Raw genomic sequence first — 19,823 nt, forward strand, 5'->3', positions numbered from 1 at the left:
AGGAAGTAAAAAATTTTAAATCCTTAATTATTATTATTCATTTAATCTAATTTTTTATCACTAACATTAATCTTTATTTTTTAAGGTTGTCCCTAAGAAAAAGGGACGTACGTTGCGAATTGGTTCCGTCAACGATGTCCCAAGAGCGACATTGTCTTATGGTCAGAGATGGGGTGATAATGTCACTCAGCTGCGTTCCGAGATGAACTCGATGCGGTCTGCGTTCACAGCTCGTATGACTTCAGTAGAGGGCTTTCTAGAAGTTATAGCGGCTGGAAATCCTCATTTGGAGACCATGTTGACGGAGATGCGGACACGAAATCCCATTCCAGAGACATCACACACACATGAGGATAAAGAAGAAGTGCGGAGGAGGAGTCGTGAGTTCTTCGACGAGCTCCACAACAACAACCTTAGTTTTTTTTTCTTCTTTTTATTTTGTATTATAAATTTGATACTTAAATTTTTATAAAATATTTTCGTATTGATTTATATTATTTACATTTTTAAGAATTTTGAAATAAATTTAAAAATATATTTGATTATATTTTTGTTTTTGTAAAAAATAAAGAATCGAAGAAAATTTGTAGCTAATTTACGTCTAATTAACGAGGAAACTGAAAATGGTTACCGAGGAATTCACCATGAAAGACATGCAGATTCTTCGTAAATTTACGTGTAAATAACGACGAAATTGAGCGTCTACTTTACGAGAAAATGGCTTTCGTAGTTAATTCGTTGTAAACCCTATTTTACAACGGAATAACTACGAAAACCGTCGTCGTTATTAACCAAAATGAGAATTAAGTGAGAAGACCTTACCTTGATGTATTCTTGGTTGAGGAGAAAGCGCCTTGAATGTGTTGTAGCAGCAGTTGAGGCAGTTTGGCTGTCCCCAAGTGGAGATTCATCATGTGTCATCTCTTCAACGGTTTCCTCAACCTCCAGAACCACGGCCTCTGCATGTTCATCGATGAACACGAACCATCTTTACGTGTAAGAGTCTTCCTCACAAGGTGGTGGTTCCTCAAAACCATCATCAATAATCTGCAAGGAAGGCAAGAGCAAGAAAAGTTAGTCAAAATAAAAAAAAAGTTAAAAAGAAAAATCAGATAGAAAATATTACCATGTTATACTCAATATTAACAAAGGTCTGTGGTCCAGCACCGTGCTTGTGCATCGTCTTCTCTGGTGGAGCAGACGTGCGGGATCCAGCTGGGGATTGAATATTTGCTTTTGCTTCATGTGTCGACCAATTTGCAAGAACTATAGCCTAGTCTGTTTGGCTGATTTATTTAGGTTGCTTCCAATCTCGCTTCTTCTGGCTGATTCAACTACAAAAAGTAACTTGTGTTTGTAGCTTCCATTGGAGATAGATTTCATCATGGTGCTACTCGTCCCAGTAGTATTGTTGCTACAAAAGAAGATAGGAGGTTTAGTCGATTTGTACTTTGGAAGATTAAAAATGTAAGAATGAAAACGATAGAGTCAGAGACACTTACAATGAAAATTTGCCACCATTGATCCTTTTTACTACCTGGAACGTGTTTCCAGCTGAACCATGGCCACCGGTAGTTTCCCTACCACGTAGCTCTGATAAAAGCGTGGACTTCAGGATCAATACCAAATCTGAAAATAGAACATAAACAGACATAAGCCATCAGACATACATTAATCAGACATACAGTAATCAGACATCCATTAATTATCAAACATCTAATCAGACGAACAGAAGCATACATAAATCGGACATACACATAGTAATTTTAAATAAACAAACCGGGTTCTTAATTAATTTCGTCATTTATTATTAGTACAAATGATAGATATTCGGAAGTACAAATGATTATAAAACTATAACTTCAATCTTAAATTAGTTTTAATAATATAATTTATTTTCATAAAAAAACATTCAAAAAATAAAATGATCAAAATAGAGGTTCTATTGAAGGTTAAATATACTTTTATGTCTATAGGATTATCTAACATATACTTTAGGTTTAGTCGTTTAGAGTTAAAGAATAAGGTTTTGAAGGTAGTTTAAAAATTTAAGAAATAAATATTAGTTATTAAAAAAAAAAATTTAAAAACATTTTTTGAATTTGGAAAAGAAAATTTGAAAAAGAAATTGAAAAAATCAAAAAGGAATTATAAAAATATTAAGTTTGAAAATATATAATTCAAAAAAATATATAATTTTATTATTTATTATTATTTATATATTTATAAATCAAGTTAAACAGAGGATTTGTCACATTTCTACCTTCCAAAACTCCAGAAGCCGCAGTTTGGCGGTGGTGCTGCGGTCATCGTCTTTGAAGTCAGCAAGATGGAGAGAGAAGTTTGCCACTATACTCTGCAAAAAGGTTTGGGTGTCAATATGATTGTGAGGAACAAAGTGATAAATTTCATGAAGACAAACTAAGCTATTTATAGCTCCAGAATCACCGACCGGAAGAAAATGGGAGATGCAATAAATGTGATATGGTAGAAGGAGTGGGGGAGACGAAGTTAATTGAGACCTTAATGACAACAAATCACTTTGAATGCCGTAATGGCGCTGAATCTGTAACGGTTTTGATTGAGTAGATGGCTAAACGACGCGAATGGAGAAAGGAAACAAAAAGATTCTTCATCATGATTTCAGTCATCCATCTCGAAACACCATTGATGGTGTGAAAGAATGCAGAAGAAGCTTCTTAGGTATCAGACATGGAAAAAAGACACACATCCTAGATTGCAGTACGTAAACGATGAAGACAAAATGGCATTTTGTACTTTAGTTCTTAACATAACCATAAAGCCCACAAACTTTTATTACTTACCGTAAATGGGCTTTAGTTCTTAACATAACCATAAATCGAGCGCTGCGTTTTGGTTAACTGGACACGTGATGCGCTCATAATCACCTGCTTAAAGACTTGGCCCGTTGTGGAGAGAGAAAATTGTTTTTTATATAATAATAGATAGATAGATACATGCTAAGATTTCTCCCGATTTCTTGAAGACAAACGTAAAGGGAGTTGCTTGTCTGATCCTGATCTTCCCTCGTCCTGTTCGCTCGTCGACACTTGAAATCGCGAAGCCGATAATATAGCAGATGACTGCAAAATTGAAGCAGGTGATGCTGCTTTGGCTCGAGGGTTTCCTAGAAGCTTGTTCTCTCCACCGTGTTGTAATTCTCTGTCACAAGTAGGTTCCTCTGATTTTGTTTCCCGAGAAACTTAGATTTCCATCTAATCTCACAATATTTTCTCCCGAATTGTTTTGATTGGTAATTAGGTCGCGAAAGCTCCTATTACGAACGGGGCAGTGTTTTCTTTTGAATGGTTTGATTTTCTTAGGAAGGTAAATGTCAACTACTTAACCTTTGTTTTGATTAACCTGTTTGGCTTGAAATCGAGATTACATATGATCTAGAAAAGAAAAGATTGGATCTTGGGATGAGTTCAATCAACTTGCCGGACAGGCTGAGACCTAATTAAAAGAGATTCTCTTTTTTCTTTGCCAAGATTCTTTTGATGTTGACTTGAGAGTTCTTCAGATGGTGTCTTAAGATTCAATACTCTGAGCTTATCTTACACCTTCTTTTTTGAATTGGTTTAGTTTGGGCGTCTTTAAGTGGTTTGTTAATCCAGCCCTTCAGTGGATATTACCTGATCCATGCGCTCCCGTCACGTTCCAAGACTTTTGCTCGTATAATGGATCTTATGCCTTTCTACGTGGTGGTCTTTTGCAGCTATTTTACGTAAGTTTACTGCTACCTTTTAGATTTAGTGTAGTTTATCGTCGCGGGTTGTGTATCAACTTTTTCAATTAGCTGACTTGGAAAGAACACTTTTATTACACTGCAGGTATTTTGGTTCTATCCTATGTATATGCTGAGCTTCATCTTAAGTAACATCTGGTAGCCTTCTTGCATCTTTACCTTTGCTTTCTTATTTTTTTGCTTCTCGGAGTTGTTATTATTACCATGTGACTTAGTTGACTGACACAGGAGTGAGTATTGCCTGTTGAAAACAAATTTATTCACTTTTCCATTATTTTATTCTGAGCAATCCGTTAACTTAGTTTGTTAAGACTTTAGACTGTTTAGTTCGTTTGATTGGGCTGTGAACTTCAGGTATAACGATGTTGCAAAGTATGGATTTGAGGCAATTGAAAAATCTGAGTTAAGGTCGGCAGAAACATTCAGCCAATGTGACGTCCCTGCGTCAGTGAACATGACAAATGCTGAAAGACCTTCTGGTTTTGGAGGGTACTTCTCTACCAAATCACTTCTTCAAAATCAAAAAGCAGAAACAATTTTTATGTGATAAGCCAATTCCCTTTTTGTTAATTTTCAGGGTGATGATTGATATAGGAGAGCAGGTGTATTCGATATTACTCCTGACATTTTTCTTTACGGAGGTAAATTATTTTGCCTTTGTTAACCTTCTTTGAATGTATACGATCATTCCTTCCTTCGGGTATGTTAACCTAATGGGCTGTGCAAACTAGGTTTATGTTGTTGGCGTTATACCATACATTGGGAAGATACTAAATTTCTTACTTCTTTCATGGATGTATGCTTACTACTGTTACGAGTATGCTCTGTTCTCTCACCTTATGTCAATAAACAGAATTACCTAGTGTCTTCAAACTCACTTAAATACGTGTTCTTATCGTAGATATAAGTGGAACTTCTTGGAGATTCCTCTCGTGAAAAGGCTCGAGTTCTTTGAATCTAACTGGGCATTCTTTGCTGGTTTTGGTGAATTTTTCTCCTTGATTTATTCCGTTGGCGACGTTAGTGAAATTGAAAAACTGAAAGCTGGCTTTTATTTGTTTTTTTTTTTTTTTTGTTTCAGGAAGCCCCGGCGTGTTAGCCATTTTCTTTCTCTCTCCTCTTGTCAGCGGAGCGCTTATGGCCATACTGTTTCCATTGGTAACTTTTTGCGTCATTAACTCAGTGTCAGAGATTCAGTCATTAACTCAGTGTCAGAGATTCAGTCATTATATTCTTGTAAACTAGTGTTAACAGAATGTACGCAGTTTGTTTTAACTGCTACAGGGTCAGGACCTGACAAATCTATCGTTGCCCCAAGAGGAACGTGGCAATGTGCAGGTTTATTGAGGCTTCCAATATTCTATGTAGCTAACACACTCTCGTAAGCAAAACTCTCTCTTTAACTTCTATTGAAACTTTAAGCTTTTAATCTATGATGGTAATGCTTCATAGCTTTATGTTGCATATAAATCTCCTTGGGTAATCTAGGATGCTGGCGTTGTCCATCTTCCGGTTGGAGTCCCTGCAACATGAGAAGACCGGCTAAGGCTGAAACATTTTCACTGCATCTCTCAGTCTTATGTCAATACTGCCGTCTCGTTGATTTCAAGTGGTCGTGCTTCAGCAATTTAGAGGTCTGGCTTTGGCGCATAGTTATCTGATAGCAATGCATATGATAGACACTATGCTGCAAACTGCAAAGCAACGAATATGAAAGAAGACTGTCATGTCAGAAGTAGAGTTTGATTGTAAATTAAATATAATCCACAAATTATAAGTAAGTCTGCGTTTCATTCCTTTACTTCATACTAGAGCCTGTCCCGGGCGTTTTTCTATAATTTTAGTTAAATTTATAACTCTAAATTTGTATTTGTAAATGTACATTAGAACCTATCATAAAATACCAATTAATAGAGAAATCAAGTTATTTATTTATTCTTTGTTTTTTTCCAATGAATTTAAAACGGTTAAAACTCACAATTGTTGTGTTGTTCATTAGAAATTGTATATAATATGAAGTTTGTGTTTAAAAAGAAGTGTTTTAAAAAATGTTCAAAAATGGACTGAAAGTTATTTAGCTTTAGTAATGTTCAAATTTTTTATTTTATTGATTATTTTTAATGTAAAATAATTAAATTCACAAATGATTTAAAAATTATTATTTTAGAATTATTGAGTTCACATTTATAGGTCTTCTGTCTTCAAAAGGAACTACAAAGCTACATATTAACCGGCTTCTTACTTGGTCTATTTCAATTGATAAATTAAGTTCATAGGTCTAACTAAGTTTATAGCTACGCAATCTTGGTTTATGATACATTTTGAAAATGTTTTATAAGTGACTGAAGAAAAATAATCTCTAGAAAAATTGTTAAATGCCATTGATGAGATATCGGTAGAAATAAAGTAAATGAAATCTGAAAACTATAGTCTTTCTAAGTCAAACCCGTGTTCGAATCTCCACAAAAGCAGCCAATTTTTTCTTTTTCAAAAAGAAATTGATTAACATTGTTTCTGACTTTAACAAACAATTATTTAAATCTGTTACTTTTTTATACTAAATCGAACCATCTTCTGATAGAGAATAAGTTGAGTCGAAATATCACCAAAACTAAAAAAAAGTATTATCCTCCAAAACGGGGCATAGTTCATGAGAAGACATTACAAATGAAAAATAGGACACAAGCTAAACCAAACCAAATAACGGCCATGACTGCAAATTAAGAAACACGACCTTTTCTCGAAAACCTGACTCTCTTTTTTTTTCTTAAATAAGTTAAGTTTCTTTGCCGGAAAATAAGATCCCTCACTCTTGCTTACTTAGTGAGGAAACTATGCTATTATTTCTTGGCATTGTCCCATCATCACTTGTTAAATAAACGTTCTTCTTCTTTGCTACTGGCTTTTATTTTTTCCTTTTTGGTTGTAAAACATCTAACGTTTGTCAGTAAAAATAACATCTAACGGTTTACGCCTTTCCTCGAGTATCGGAACATTACCTTTGGTATTGATAGTTGATACAAACCTATAAAACAATAGTAATTATGTGAATGCCACTTCATAATCATTCTTCAGGAATTATTATTGTCAATCATCAATCATCATTCATTTTAGTCAGACCAACCCAATATATGATTTGGAGGAACTTGAAAACAACATTCATACCTCAGTTACACAGTGCCATGTTCTTGTACGTCAATATCTTTGATCCTAGTCATGTGCGTTCATCCAAATTTATGTACCTAATTCTGTTTAATGCAATTTTGTTTATTAGAACGGAGAGACCCCACTGCAGTGGTTGGTATGGTAATTATCTTTCCATGCAAAATTCACTTTACTCCTTTAGTGTTAAAACCATTCTATGAGAACGACCACAACCCGTTTCTTGATTTTCCTGCTGCATAATTCTAAGAAAAGAAAAGGCAATTTATTAGTTTATTTTTAGTGTATTTTGTCTTCTAAAGAACAAATGACAGAGGCAAAAGCTTTGATGCTTTCGCTTTTATTTCCCTTTCTTGGGGTGTCTTTGCTTTATTATCCTTAACATATTAATTTGAATTTGTATATATGCTCTTCTTCGTTGATATCATCCGCATTATCATCATTGTACGTCATCCATCTCAAGGTCGTTTGCGGCAACAGCCTCACCTATGAACCACGAGACACATGGAAGATGATTTTTTTTATTTAATGGGTTGATCTATGTGATAAATAGTGCACATACTCAGATCTTAAAACTAAAGTAACATGCAAAGAGAACTAAAGATAATATACAAAGGTACAAACCCGATATCATAGTCGTGCTCCATTTTCCCTCGGTAAAACTGCTCTTGGGGAATGCCATACCATGTCTACATCAGGATCTTTGTAACACCCGTCTTTCAAAACTAACCAACTTAATAAATATATTTCATAAAAATCCATCTTTATTCTTAAAGAAACATCTTAACATGAAATCATAAACCGCATAATTCGCAAAGTCAAACCAACGTAGTTATATCTGAAATAAAACATAAGTAAAACTCATTTTTAAAACCAGCACCCGACAAGACTCGCTGTGAACCTTCACTCCTCACCTGAAATGGGAAAAGGGGAAAGAGGGGTGAATAACACACAGTCATTCAGTGAGGATGATCATGCCTGTCCACATGACCCCTAACATTATTAACCAACTTGCACACAAAATACTAGTCCTAGAACATGCATCACTCAACATATTAAACAATTAGCAATCATAACAAATTATTCATATCAATACACTTCCATTAATCACATTAACATTTCTTATCTCATAACCATTCCCAATATTAATAATAACATAACACTTAGGCTGGCCGTCACCTCGAAAGGTCGTACGCCACCTTGGGCTTAACAGCCGGTTTACGGGCTTTGACGGGATCGCCATGTCCTCGTCCTCAGTCCGACTTCACACATTTTATATATACTTTACACTTTCAACACTTATCACTTAAACCATTATCAACTAATCATTAAAATTATCATCACAAATAATCATCACACATCAATCACAATCAAATACAAACAAGTTCCTTGACCTAGCATTTAAGAATACAACTTGACTAATAATATTAAGAATCCACAGCTCGCATCCTCACCTTTGCCCTGAGGTTGAAAGTAAATTCTGAATATAGCGGTTGAAATACTGTTCTAGCGATCTGAAACTGCATGTGTTCAAAGGGAATTAAGGTTTCTGTTTTGATAGAACAAACTGTTTCTTGGCCAGGAAGCAACACGAGTAATTAATTGATCTTACATCTAAACAAGAAACCGTCAACTGATACAGATTCCTCGAAACAAGAGCTTTCCAGAGATATCTTACTCTCTTTCTAACTCTCTCTGATTCACCGGTAAATCTTCTCACAAAACCCCTATGTGACACTGGATAACAGATTTCAGACTTAGAATTTCTGAATACAGAAATTCTGTGATTTTTCTCCAAATTTAAGATCGAGTAACTTCTGGAAAATACCTCGTAAATGCGTGGTCGTGGTGGCTGTAGAAATCTGGGAATGTCAGCTTTCCAACCATAACAATACCGTCACCTAGATCCTTCTGTATCAACCGGAAATTGCCCCACAATATGGCTCTGCAAAACATAAAATCCTGATCTGAACAGATTGCAGAATAGAATGGTGTTTGCCCCAACTTGTAGATCGAATAACTAACTGATGTTACCTCGTAACTGAGATACGAAAGTTGCTGTGTCCTCCTTGGAACGAGATCTATCGATCCAGCTAAGACTCTTTGCTTAAATCTTAAGTATCTGGCCGTAAACTCCTCTCCAAAACCTCAACTTGACACTGATCTCACTTAGAGAACAGAGTGTTGCAGGCTGCGTTTTTGGTGAATTTGGCAGGGCTTTGCCATCAATTTTTCTCTCCCTCTCCTCTCTAGATCGTGGCCAAAACATATAAGTGAAATATCTTAGGTTGCAGATCATCCAAAATGACTAAAATGTCCTTCTTTAAGGTTTTTTTTTTTTGGCTCAAAATATGGGCTTGGGGGTTTGAATGGGTTTGGGCCATGACAATTCTCCCCCACATAGAATGAATTCGTCCTCGAATTGCACGGCTGGGGCAAGGCCCCGCTCTAGTTCTGGAAGAGCTCCGGATGATCCACCTTCATCCGGTTTTCCAACTCCCAAGTCATCTCTCGAACTCCATCCCTTTCCCAACAAACTTGAACCTTCCAGATACTTTTCCCTTTCACTTTAGTTTCCTTACGGTCTAAGATCTCTCTAGGTACTGCTGGAATAGTCAAATTCTTTTCCAAGTCTTGGGGTGGATGAGGGATAATCAGTTGAGGTTCTTTAACCACCTTGCGCAACACTGAAATGTGAAAGACGTTGTGAAAATCTGCCAATTCTTGTGGTAAGTTCAACCGATATGCTACAGCCCCGATCCTTTCATTTATGACATAAGGTCCCATGTACCGTGGTCTGAGTTTCTTCAACTTCCTCAGATCATTAGTCCCTCTAAACGTTCTCATTTTTAGGTACACTGCATCTCCAACTTCAAACTCCAAATCTTTTCTTCTCTTGTCTGCATAACTTTTCTGGCGCTCATGAGCTTCTTTAAGCTTATCCCGAATTAAAGCCACTTGAGCCTCTGACTCTTGAACAATCTCTGGTTCTAAATCTCGTCGCTCTCCCACTTCGGTCCAACATAAGGGTGTGCGACATGGACGTCCATACAGAGCCTCATAGGGTGCCATCCCTATGCTAGAGTGGTAACTATTGTTGTATGCAAACTCAGCCAATGGTAAATAATGCATCCAACTTATCTCCCAGTCCAACATACACGCTCTCAGCATATCTTCTAGCGTTTGTATGGTACGTTCTGATTGTCCATCCGTTTGTGGGTGGTATGCAGTACTCAAATGAACTTTAGTACCCAATGCTTTCTGGAAAGCCTGCCAAAACATTGATGTGAATCTTGGGTCGCGATCAGATACAATACTCACTGGTATACCATGTAGCTTGACTATCTCTTGGAGATATTTTTCTGCTAACACATCAACTCCATCAGTCTTTTTGATAGCCAAGAAGTGAGCCGATTTTGTGAGTCTGTCCACTATTACCCATATGGCATCCTTGCCACCCGTCGTTCTTGGCAAACCAGTGACAAAATCCATAGTAATCATATCTCATTTCCACTCTGGTAAAGTTAAACTCTGTAACAACCCACTTGGTAAACCACGCTCAGCTTTTACCATTTGACAAATTGAACATTGCGCTACATAGTTGGCAACCTCCTTTTTCATTCCACTCCAATGATAATACCTTTTTAAATCCTGATACATTTTGTTACTTCCTGGATGTATCGAAAATCTTGATTGATGGGCATGAAGTAAGATCTCATCTCTTAGACCTTTATCCACTGGTACACACACACGATTTCGGTATAAAACTGTCCCATTATCTGTTACACGATATCTAATCACCCAGCTTCCAAAACCTTCTGTAATTCTACATCAGTTTTCTGTGCTTCTCTAACTCTTCATAACAAATCAGCTCGGTCTATTGCCTCTCGTCCAGCATTATCCTCTTCAACAGTTACCGCACACAGACTTAAGGTAGCTAAAGTTGATGTCAGTTCTTGCATATCTTTGATGCCTGCTACATCGCTCCTCCTCCTACTTAAGGCGTCTGCAACATGATTAGCTTTTCCTGGGTGGTATGTTATCTCCAAGTCATAATCTGCCATTTTCTCCATCCACCTTCTTTGCCTTAGATTTAAATCGCTTTGAGTGAACACATACTTCAAGCTCTTATGATCAGTGAATATCTGAACTTTTTCTCCATATAGGTAACAACGCCATATTTTCAAAGCAAAAACCACTGCTGCAAGCTCCAGATCATGAGTAGGATAGTTAACCTCATGCTTTCGTAGTTGTCTTGAGGCATAAGCAATTACCTTATCTTCTTGCATGAGCACACATCCTAATCCTGTTCCTGAAGCGTCGGTGTAAACCACATATGGTACTCCTGTCCTTGGTAATACCAACACTGGAGTTTTGGTCAAATGCTCTTTCAGTTTCTTAAAGCTCTCCACACACTGCTCCGACCATTCAAACTTTACTCCCTTTCCCGTTAGTTGAGTCATCGGCTTAGATAAGCTAGCAAATCCTTTTACAAATTTCCGATAGTAACCAGCTAACCCGAGAAAGCTACGCATCTCTGTGGCACTTTTAGGTGTAGGCCAATTAATGATTGATGTGACTTTTTCAGGATCCACAGCCACTCCTTCTTCTGAAACCACATGCCCCAAAAATCCAATTTTCCTTTGCCAAAAGCTACACTTGCTCAACTTAGCGAATAGCTGATGTTCTCGCAACTTGTTCATCACCACGCGTAGATGCCACTCATGCTCTTCTTTTGTCCTTGAGTAAACCAGGATGTCATCAATGAACAGAATTACACATTTATCCAAATACTCTCGAAACACATTGTTCATCAATTTCATAAAGGCTGCTGGCGCATTAGTTAGCCCAAATGGCATCACTACGAACTCATAATGTCCATAACGTGTCCGGAAAGCTGTCTTTCTCACATCCTCCTCTGCTATAGATATCTGATGATAGCCAGATGCTAAATCAATCTTTGAGAACCACGAAGCTCCTTGAAGTTGGTCTAACAGCTCGTCAATGCGTGGCAGCGGGTACTTGTTCTTAATTGTGACCTTATTCAATCCCCGATAGTCAATACAAAGTCGGAAACTTCCATCCTTTTTCTTAACAAATAGAACTGGGGCTCCCCATGGCGAACTACTTGGTCGGATGAACCCTTTGTCTGTTAAATCCTCAAGTTGCCTTTTCAACTCTGCCATCTCTGCGGGAGCTAAACGATAGGGCGCTTTAGATACTGGAGCAGCTCTTGGCTCTATCTCAATGGTGAAAGCATATCCCCTTGTTGGTGGTGGCCCTTTTAATGATTCAAAAACGTCTTTGTATTCAGCTACGACTGGAATAGTGTCTAGCTCTGCATCTACTTCGCCCCCCTCCATAGTTATTGTGGCAAGGTAAGCTTCGTTTCCCTTTGCTAACAACTCTTCTGCTTGAATCATTGAGATAATAGGAATTCCACTCTGAAGCTTAAGCCCCTGGTAACTCATTCTTCCTTCTGGTCCTGAAAAGGTAATCCGTGTCTTTCGGCAATCTAATAACGCGTCGTGTTGTGTTAACCAATCCATTCCGAGTATAACATCATAACGACCCAACTTCATCTCCACAAGACTTCCGAGAAGTACAACACCTTCAATTATAATCGGAACATCCTTGAAAGTCCTTGAAGATTTCATCGGTTCATCTCCTGCGGTTTCAACTTTCCATTCTTTATTACGAACTTTTCCCTTAAAGTGCCAACACTTTACTAGTTTTGGGCTCACAAAACTATGTGTAGCCCCACTATCAAACAATGTGTATGCAGCGACATCTCCAACAGAGATAGATCCTACATTATTTTTATATTTATCCAAGTCATACTCAATAAGAAGGTAGCTAAAACACTTCACATGCAGCACAACATCTGGTTTAAGGGAAAGATGGTAAGGTAAACATACCCGCGATTGGCTCGTTGCCCTTATGATCTCCTGCTACATAAGCACGGGGAGCTACTGTCTGTCTCTTTGGAGGCGGAGGCAACTGTTCCCTGTTTTGATTGCCAATGATCTGACCATGCTGTCTCACCCTGCAGTCTTTAGCACGATGACCGACTTTTCCACAAGAATTGCATGTGCCCATAAACTTCCTACAAGTCGCCTTTGTGTGTCCAGGCTGGCCGCAATTGTTGCATAACCCTGTAGAACTCATGCAAGTTCCGCTATGATTCTTTCCACACCGGCTGCATGCTGCTCCCTTGTCCCTTCCAGCAATAACTCCCCGACTATCTTGCTGATGTCTCACTGGTTCTGTTGTTCGAGCAGATTTTTGCGGTGCACTCTTAGTCAGTTTGTTTTCCTCTTCAATATTGCGCTCAGTCAATGAAGCTCTTTCCACCAAGTCAATGAGACTTCCATAGTCACGAATCTGGCAAATCTTGCGGATATCCAGTCTCAAACCCATCATGAACTTTTTAATCTTGAACTGTTCATTCATTTCTCTCCCAAAGAACCTTTTAAGTCTGTTGAACTCTCGCTCATAGTCCCTCACTGATCGGTTCTCCTGAGTGAGTGACAGAAACTCCATTTCCAACTGGTCCAAAGCCTCTTGCGGAAAATACTTCCTATCAAACTCTTCTCGGAATGTAGTCCAAGGAACAATGTAGCCTGGCTGACCTCCCCTAACAAATGCATCCCACCAAATCTGAGCTTCACCCAAAAGAAAGCTGGTAGCTAACTCTACCTTATACTCTGGTGGGCAGCGAACATTTCCGAAGTTACGCTCCAGCTGCTTCTTCCAATTGTCAGCTACAACTCGATCAGTTTCACCATTGAAAGTTGTAGTTCCCATTTCTCTCATCAGCTTCAACACTTTCCAGTAGTCATGCCTCAGATCCTGATTTGGCATCTGTACTGGCGGTGGAGGTGGTGGAATTACAGGTGGTGGTGGTGCACCTTGAGCCTGAGCCGCAGCCACACCAGGCATCTGTCCGCCTACTGGTATTGCTGGAATTTGTTGTCCAAACAACTGTCTGAGTCCTTCAACCACTGCTGCTGTGATCACTGCCGGATCCACTCCTTGAATTGGTGCTTGACCTCCGTTATGAGTACTCTCTGCAGTCATTTCAACAGTTTCTTCCCTAGGGTGAGCTCCACGTCCTCTGCCTCTTCTAGCTCCACCTCTTCTAGTTCCACCTCGAGCCATACTGCCAAATACAAAACATTTAGGACAGCTCAACAAAGGATTTAAGGACTTTGAGGTTCAAATGCGGAGTCGTCGGTGCATTTTTTTTTTTTTTTTTAAATATCCCAAAACCCCATAAAAACCTTAAAACATTGGAAACTGATTTATTGACCGCCATCCCAGGTCGGAACCGGGATAGAACTAGCTCTGATACCAAAATTGTAACACCCGTCTTTCAAAATTAACCAACTTAATAAATATATTTCATAAAAATCCATCTTTATTCTTAAAGAAACATCTTAACATGAAATCATAAACCGCATAATTCGCAAAGTCAAACCAACGTAGTTATATCTGAAATAAAACATAAGTAAAACTCATTTTTAAAACCAGCACCCGACAAGACTCGCTGTGAACCTTCACTCCTCACCTGAAAGGGGAAAAGGGGAAAGAGGGATGAATAACACACAGTCATTCAGTGAGGATGGTCATGCCTGTCCACATGACCCCTAACATTATTAACCAACTTGCACACAAAAATACTAGTCCTAGAACATGCATCACTCAACATATTAAACAATTAGCAATCATAACAAATTATTCATATCAATACACTTCCATTAATCACATTAACATTTCTTATCTCATAACCATTCCCAATATTAATAATAACATAACACTTAGGCTGGCCGTCACCTCGAAAGGTCGTACGCCACCTTGGGCTCGTCAGCCGGTTTACGGGCTTTGACGGGATCGCCATGTCCTCGTCCTCAGTCCGACTTCACACATTTTATATATACTTTACACTTTCAACACTTATCACATAAACCATTATCAACTAATCATTAAAATTATCATCACAAATAATCATCACACATCAATCACAATCAAATACAAACAAGTTCCTAGACCTAGCATTTAAGAATACAACTTGACTAATAATATTAAGAATCCACAGCTCGCATCCTCACCTTTGCCCTGAGGTTGAAAGTAAATTCTGAATATAGCGGTTGAAATAATGTTCTAGCGATCTGAAACTGCATGTGTTCAAAGGGAATTAAGGTTTCTGTTTTGATAGAACAAACTGTTTCTTGGCCAGGAAGCAACACGAGTAATTAATTGATCTTACATCTAAACAAGAAACCGTCAACTGATACAGATTCCTCGAAACAAGAGCTTTCCAGAGATATCTTACTCGTTTTCTAACTCTCTCTGGTTCACCGGGATATCTTCTCACAAAAGCCCTATGTGACACTGGATAACAGATTTCAGACTTAGAATTTCTGAATACAGAAATTCTGTGATTTTTCTCCAAATTTAAGATCGAGTTACTTCTGGAAAATACCTCGTAAATGCGTGGTCATGGTGGCTGTAGAAAGCTGGGAATGTCAGATTTCCAACCATAACAATACCGTCACCTAGATCCTTCTGTATCAACCGGAAATTGCCCCACAATATGGCTCTGCAAAACATAAAATCCTGATCTGAACAGATTGCAGAATAGAATGGTTTTTGCCCCAACTTGTAGATCGAATAACTAACTGATGTTACCTCGTAACTGAGATACGAATGTTGCTGTGTCCTCCTTGAAACGAGATCTATCGATCCAGCTAAGACTCTTTGCTTAAATCTTAAATATCTGGCCGTAAACTCCTCTCCAAAACCTCAACTTGACACTGATCTCACTTAGAGAACAGAGTGTTGCAGGCTGCGTTTTTGGTGAATTTGGCAGGGCTTTGCCATCAATTTTTCTCTCCCTCTCCTCTCTAGATCGTGGCCAAAACATATAAGTGAAATATCTTAGGTTGCAGATCATCCAAAATGACTAAAATGCCCTTCTTTAGGGTTTTTTTTTTTTGGCTCAAAATATGGGCTTGGGGGTTTGAATGGGTTTGGGCCATGACAATCTTACTCTTCATCAGGAACTTGAGGTGGACTGAAATAATTGAAGAAACTCCCCCTCTCCTCAGTCTTAGTGATGGGATTTGTGAGTTTGTGATTTTGGATCCCTTCTTTGGCTTATTTTAAGGACCTTCTGATCCAAACATTCTATATAGGACACCACTCAGTCTCCGTCCTGTACAATAGTTAAGGATGAGTAAATCTTTTTCTTAAGGAAAAAAAAAGGCAAATACATGAGAAAAGAAATAGATCACCCAATAATGGCCTTCTCGAGGATTGAATCATCTTCTTCAATCATGTGATTTGTCTTATTCACCACAGTGTTTTCCAAATAAGGGTTCTGAGCAAAGAAAAAGTGAAGCTTGAACTCTTTTGAAGGAACTTGATGTTTTACCCAAGTGTCAAAAGAATAAATAAAATAAAATGTATTTTGAAGGAATATATCTATAAGATTCAACGCATATGTATTAAGATTATATACCCAGGTGTCAAAGGAATAAATAAAATAAAATGTAATTAAGTCAAAATAATATTTAAAATAAGAAATGTAAAACAATTATTGCCTAAAGTTTTATCTTCTCACCGTTTATCTCTTTAATAACAATATTCTGTTAAACCAGATTTGCTCTTTTTGGTTTTATTTTATCCCGGAGTTTTAGAAAAAAATTTTTTTTTTATTATATATAATATGGTAATATTATACAAATATAAAACCTGATAGAAAATCAAAATTTGTTATATTTTAAATATAATATATATATGAGATGGATAGGAGCAATAATGGGAGTATGCGAAATGAATAAAAAATTAATTAAAATTTATCTCTAAACCATATAATTATTTATTTTACATATTTTGTTTCTCAAGAAAATAAATTGTTAACATTTAATTTGCAAATAAATATTTGCAAACCAACGATGGTAATATAGTGACTGAAGAATAATTTTCAATGGTCTAGAAAGAAAAATACAATCTCAATTTAATGACAAAAGTCAAACAAATGTCCAACAAACAAATCTCAAACCAAACATGCTCATGTTGACCATTCTAATGACAAAAGTAAAAAAAAAATTAAGAAATGTCAAGTTTCGCTTGATTCGTCATTAGCGGTTTGAATGTTATTGTTAACATGGTTATTTTTGTTTCTTGTTACAAACAATAATAACAAATTCCCGACGGTAATGGAAACAAAACACATAACCAGTTAACTAATGAACAAGACTTAGGTTCACCCCCTAGGGTGAACCTTTAAATTCACCTCTCTTTTTATGACCAATCAAATTGCCATGTAGATAATTAATTAAAAAATATTAAACTTATTTAAAAATAATTAAAAAACAGAATAATGCCAATTTTAATGCCGATGACGCCGTTACTTAAACCGTAAACCCTAAATTTTAAATTTTAAACCCTAAACCTTAAATCCTAAACCCAAACCCTAAACCCTAAACCCTATACCCAAATCCTATACCCTAAACCCAAATTATATACCCTAAACTCAAATTGTATACCCTAAACCCAAACAATAAACCCTAAACCATAAACCCAAAACCCAAACCATAAACCCTAAACCCAAACCATAAACCCAAATCTTAGACCCTAAACCTAAACCTTATAGCATCTAGGTTTAGGGTTTGGGTTTGGGTTTAGGGTTTACGGTTTGGGTTTTAAGTCTAAGATTTAGGTTTAGGGTATACGGTTTGGGTTTAGGGTCTAGGATTTGGTTTAGGGTATAAGGTTTGGATTTAAGGTTTACTGTTTGGGTTTAGGGTCTAGGATTTGGGTTTAGGGTCTAGGATTTGGGTTTAGAATATACAGTTTGGTTTTAGGGTTTAGGATTTGGGTTTAGGGTATAGAGTTTGGGTTTTAGAATTACGGTTTAGGGTTAAAAAATTAAGATTTCGGGTTTACGGTTTAGATGGCGGTGTCAGCGTTGTTAAAATTAGCATTATTTTTTTTAGTTATTTTAAAATAAATTTAATATTTTTTAATTAATTATCTACGTGGCAATTTGATTGGTTCTAGAATGAGAGGTGAATTTAAAAGTTCACCCTATGGGGTGAACCTAAGTTTTGTTCTTAACTAATGGTCATAAATTGTTTAGAAAACAGGGTAGAGCTACAACGTGAGAGAGGTCTGTTCTTGTTGGTCTCTTGATCGCATTGGCGTGTAAGCTCTTGTATTTCTACGGTCATGGACGGTTTAGAAATTTGTGTAGCAGGTTCACGCAGCCATTGCTTTAACCTAACCGCTCCCATGTTGCATTTGGGGGGGAGAGGGGGTGGGGGGTAAATACATTGCCCTTGAAAGTGCTTAAACAGCTCGCCTTAGCAATCCATCTTTAAAAACTTTGCTGGAAGTATTGGAGTTATAGTGGGGTTAGGTTGGAAGTTAAGAGAAAAGCTCTTTGTATCTTACCTCATAAATTTCGGTAACTCATTCCCTACAAAGACGATGAAATATATGTTTAGCAACCAAGCATGGATCACTGGGCATGCAGTACCAAAATATATAAGGTGTAAGTCGAAGCACAAATTAGAGACCACACGTTCTCCCAAACTTGTCAGAAACAACAGACCCAAGCTAAACTTTTACATGAAGATGTAAATATAGATGTTGAACACTTCAAATACCTTGTGAAATCTTCCTTGTCTTCTACAAATCCTTTCTTCTTACCGTTCCGTTCTCTCCATGTTTTCCCATCCAAACTTTCTCGAATGCAGGGTCGCAAGTTCTTCAAGAAGCTATCGTATATATTCTTGAAATGGAAAGTTTTAGAATCAGATATAATAAGCCAGTCATACTTAAAAGAGACTGGAGGTCAAACAAAGGATTCTGTAATAAAAATCCAAGAGTCATATGGACCAAGCTACTACTTCACAAAAAACCAACATTAAAGGTTACCTTGGCGATTCTCCGCTCAATATACGAGCTGCGTTTGTTGCTCTCCGCTCATTAGACACATAGGAGCAATTGCTTTCTTCATATGACCAAATTGAAGAGAAGACTAAATCAGAATTCAGAAAGATTGATTTGACGATTAAGTTTGTAACACTAACAGATACAACAACAATTATTACCTATCCTTCCTCAATAGCATCTTCCTCCATGTCCCATGAAATACCATCAGCCGTTGATGCTTGCTGTCTTGCTCGGCAAAGTGGCTTGCTGTTCCGACATCTACTGTCTCAACTTAGCTACTGTTATTAACTGCAAGTGTTGATAGTAAAATCCAACATCAGAGGCACATCAACAAAAAGTAACGAACAAAAAAAATGTTTTTAAAAGTTAGCGATTAACAAAAAAAATTCCAACACTTAGCCTCTACAATATCAGTGTGACTTATACCTGTATGAAATGCCAGAGCATATCTATTTTGCTTAATTATTCACCTGCACCGGTCGGTGTTTCATTTACCATTCGTTGTGATAAGATGCTGCATGTTCAGATCGTGTGATGGATAAAGAAAATGAATGAATTACTAATCAAATAAAAAAATGTTTTTAAAAGTTAGCGATTAACAAAAAAAATTCCAACACTTAGCCTCTACAATATCAGTGTGACTTATACCTGTATGAAATGCCAGAGCATATCTATTTTGCTTAATTATTCACCTGCACCGGTCGGTGTTTCATTTACCATTCGTTGTGATAAGATGCTGCATGTTCAGATCGTGTGATGGATAAAGAAAATGAATGAATTACTAATCAAATAGATGAATGGAGTTATTGAGAAAACAAAAAAAAAAATTTAGTGGTTTTGATATTTCTTTACATGGATCTCACTTGGAGGTGGAAATAGCCTTCCTAGTATCCATGGAAGAGGTGGAACCGGTGTTGCTTAAATCAAC

The 19,823-nt window shown here is 37.2% G+C and overlaps 2 protein-coding genes across 8 annotated transcripts; one reads left to right on the top strand and one right to left on the bottom strand.

The window, feature by feature from the left end:
• The first annotated feature begins 2,936 nt into the window (after positions 1-2,936).
• On the top strand, positions 2,937-5,704 carry LOC106418698 (protein EI24 homolog). Of its 3 annotated transcripts, none has more exons than XM_013859451.3 (11): positions 2,937-3,192; positions 3,283-3,348; positions 3,607-3,748; positions 3,855-3,907; positions 4,124-4,258; positions 4,347-4,410; positions 4,501-4,586; positions 4,671-4,753; positions 4,851-4,927; positions 5,035-5,150; positions 5,258-5,704. In XM_013859451.3, exons 1-11 carry the CDS (start codon positions 3,101-3,103, stop codon positions 5,313-5,315), a joined length of 972 nt encoding a protein of 323 aa, XP_013714905.1. In that variant the 5' UTR covers positions 2,937-3,100; the 3' UTR covers positions 5,316-5,704. The 3 variants fall into 3 exon arrangements, with proteins under 3 accessions (XP_013714905.1, XP_013714906.1, XP_022566031.1); XM_013859452.3 differs by having other exon boundaries at positions 2,949-3,192; positions 5,054-5,150; XM_022710310.2 differs by lacking the exon at positions 3,283-3,348 and having other exon boundaries at positions 2,949-3,192.
• Positions 5,705-7,648: 1,944 nt separating this feature from the next.
• LOC106417605 lies at positions 7,649-16,619 on the bottom strand. Of its 5 annotated transcripts, none has more exons than XM_048768239.1 (9): positions 15,623-16,619; positions 15,417-15,533; positions 15,043-15,325; positions 12,850-14,501; positions 8,966-12,740; positions 8,760-8,876; positions 8,544-8,668; positions 8,386-8,451; positions 7,649-7,845 (listed from the first exon to the last, which is right to left on the bottom strand). In XM_048768239.1, exons 4-5 carry the CDS (start codon positions 14,090-14,092, stop codon positions 10,789-10,791), a joined length of 3,195 nt encoding a protein of 1,064 aa, XP_048624196.1. In that variant the 5' UTR covers positions 14,093-14,501; positions 15,043-15,325; positions 15,417-15,533; positions 15,623-16,619; the 3' UTR covers positions 7,649-7,845; positions 8,386-8,451; positions 8,544-8,668; positions 8,760-8,876; positions 8,966-10,788. The 5 variants fall into 5 exon arrangements, with proteins under 5 accessions (XP_048624196.1, XP_048624197.1, XP_048624195.1 ...); XM_048768240.1 differs by having other exon boundaries at positions 15,043-15,108; positions 15,201-15,325; positions 15,417-16,619; XM_048768238.1 differs by having other exon boundaries at positions 12,850-15,325; positions 15,417-16,619.
• Positions 16,620-19,823: the final 3,204 nt, after the last annotated feature.

This window comes from Brassica napus, chromosome C9, assembly GCF_020379485.1.
Source record: "Brassica napus cultivar Da-Ae chromosome C9, Da-Ae, whole genome shotgun sequence".
NCBI classification, from domain to species: domain Eukaryota; kingdom Viridiplantae; phylum Streptophyta; class Magnoliopsida; order Brassicales; family Brassicaceae; genus Brassica; species Brassica napus.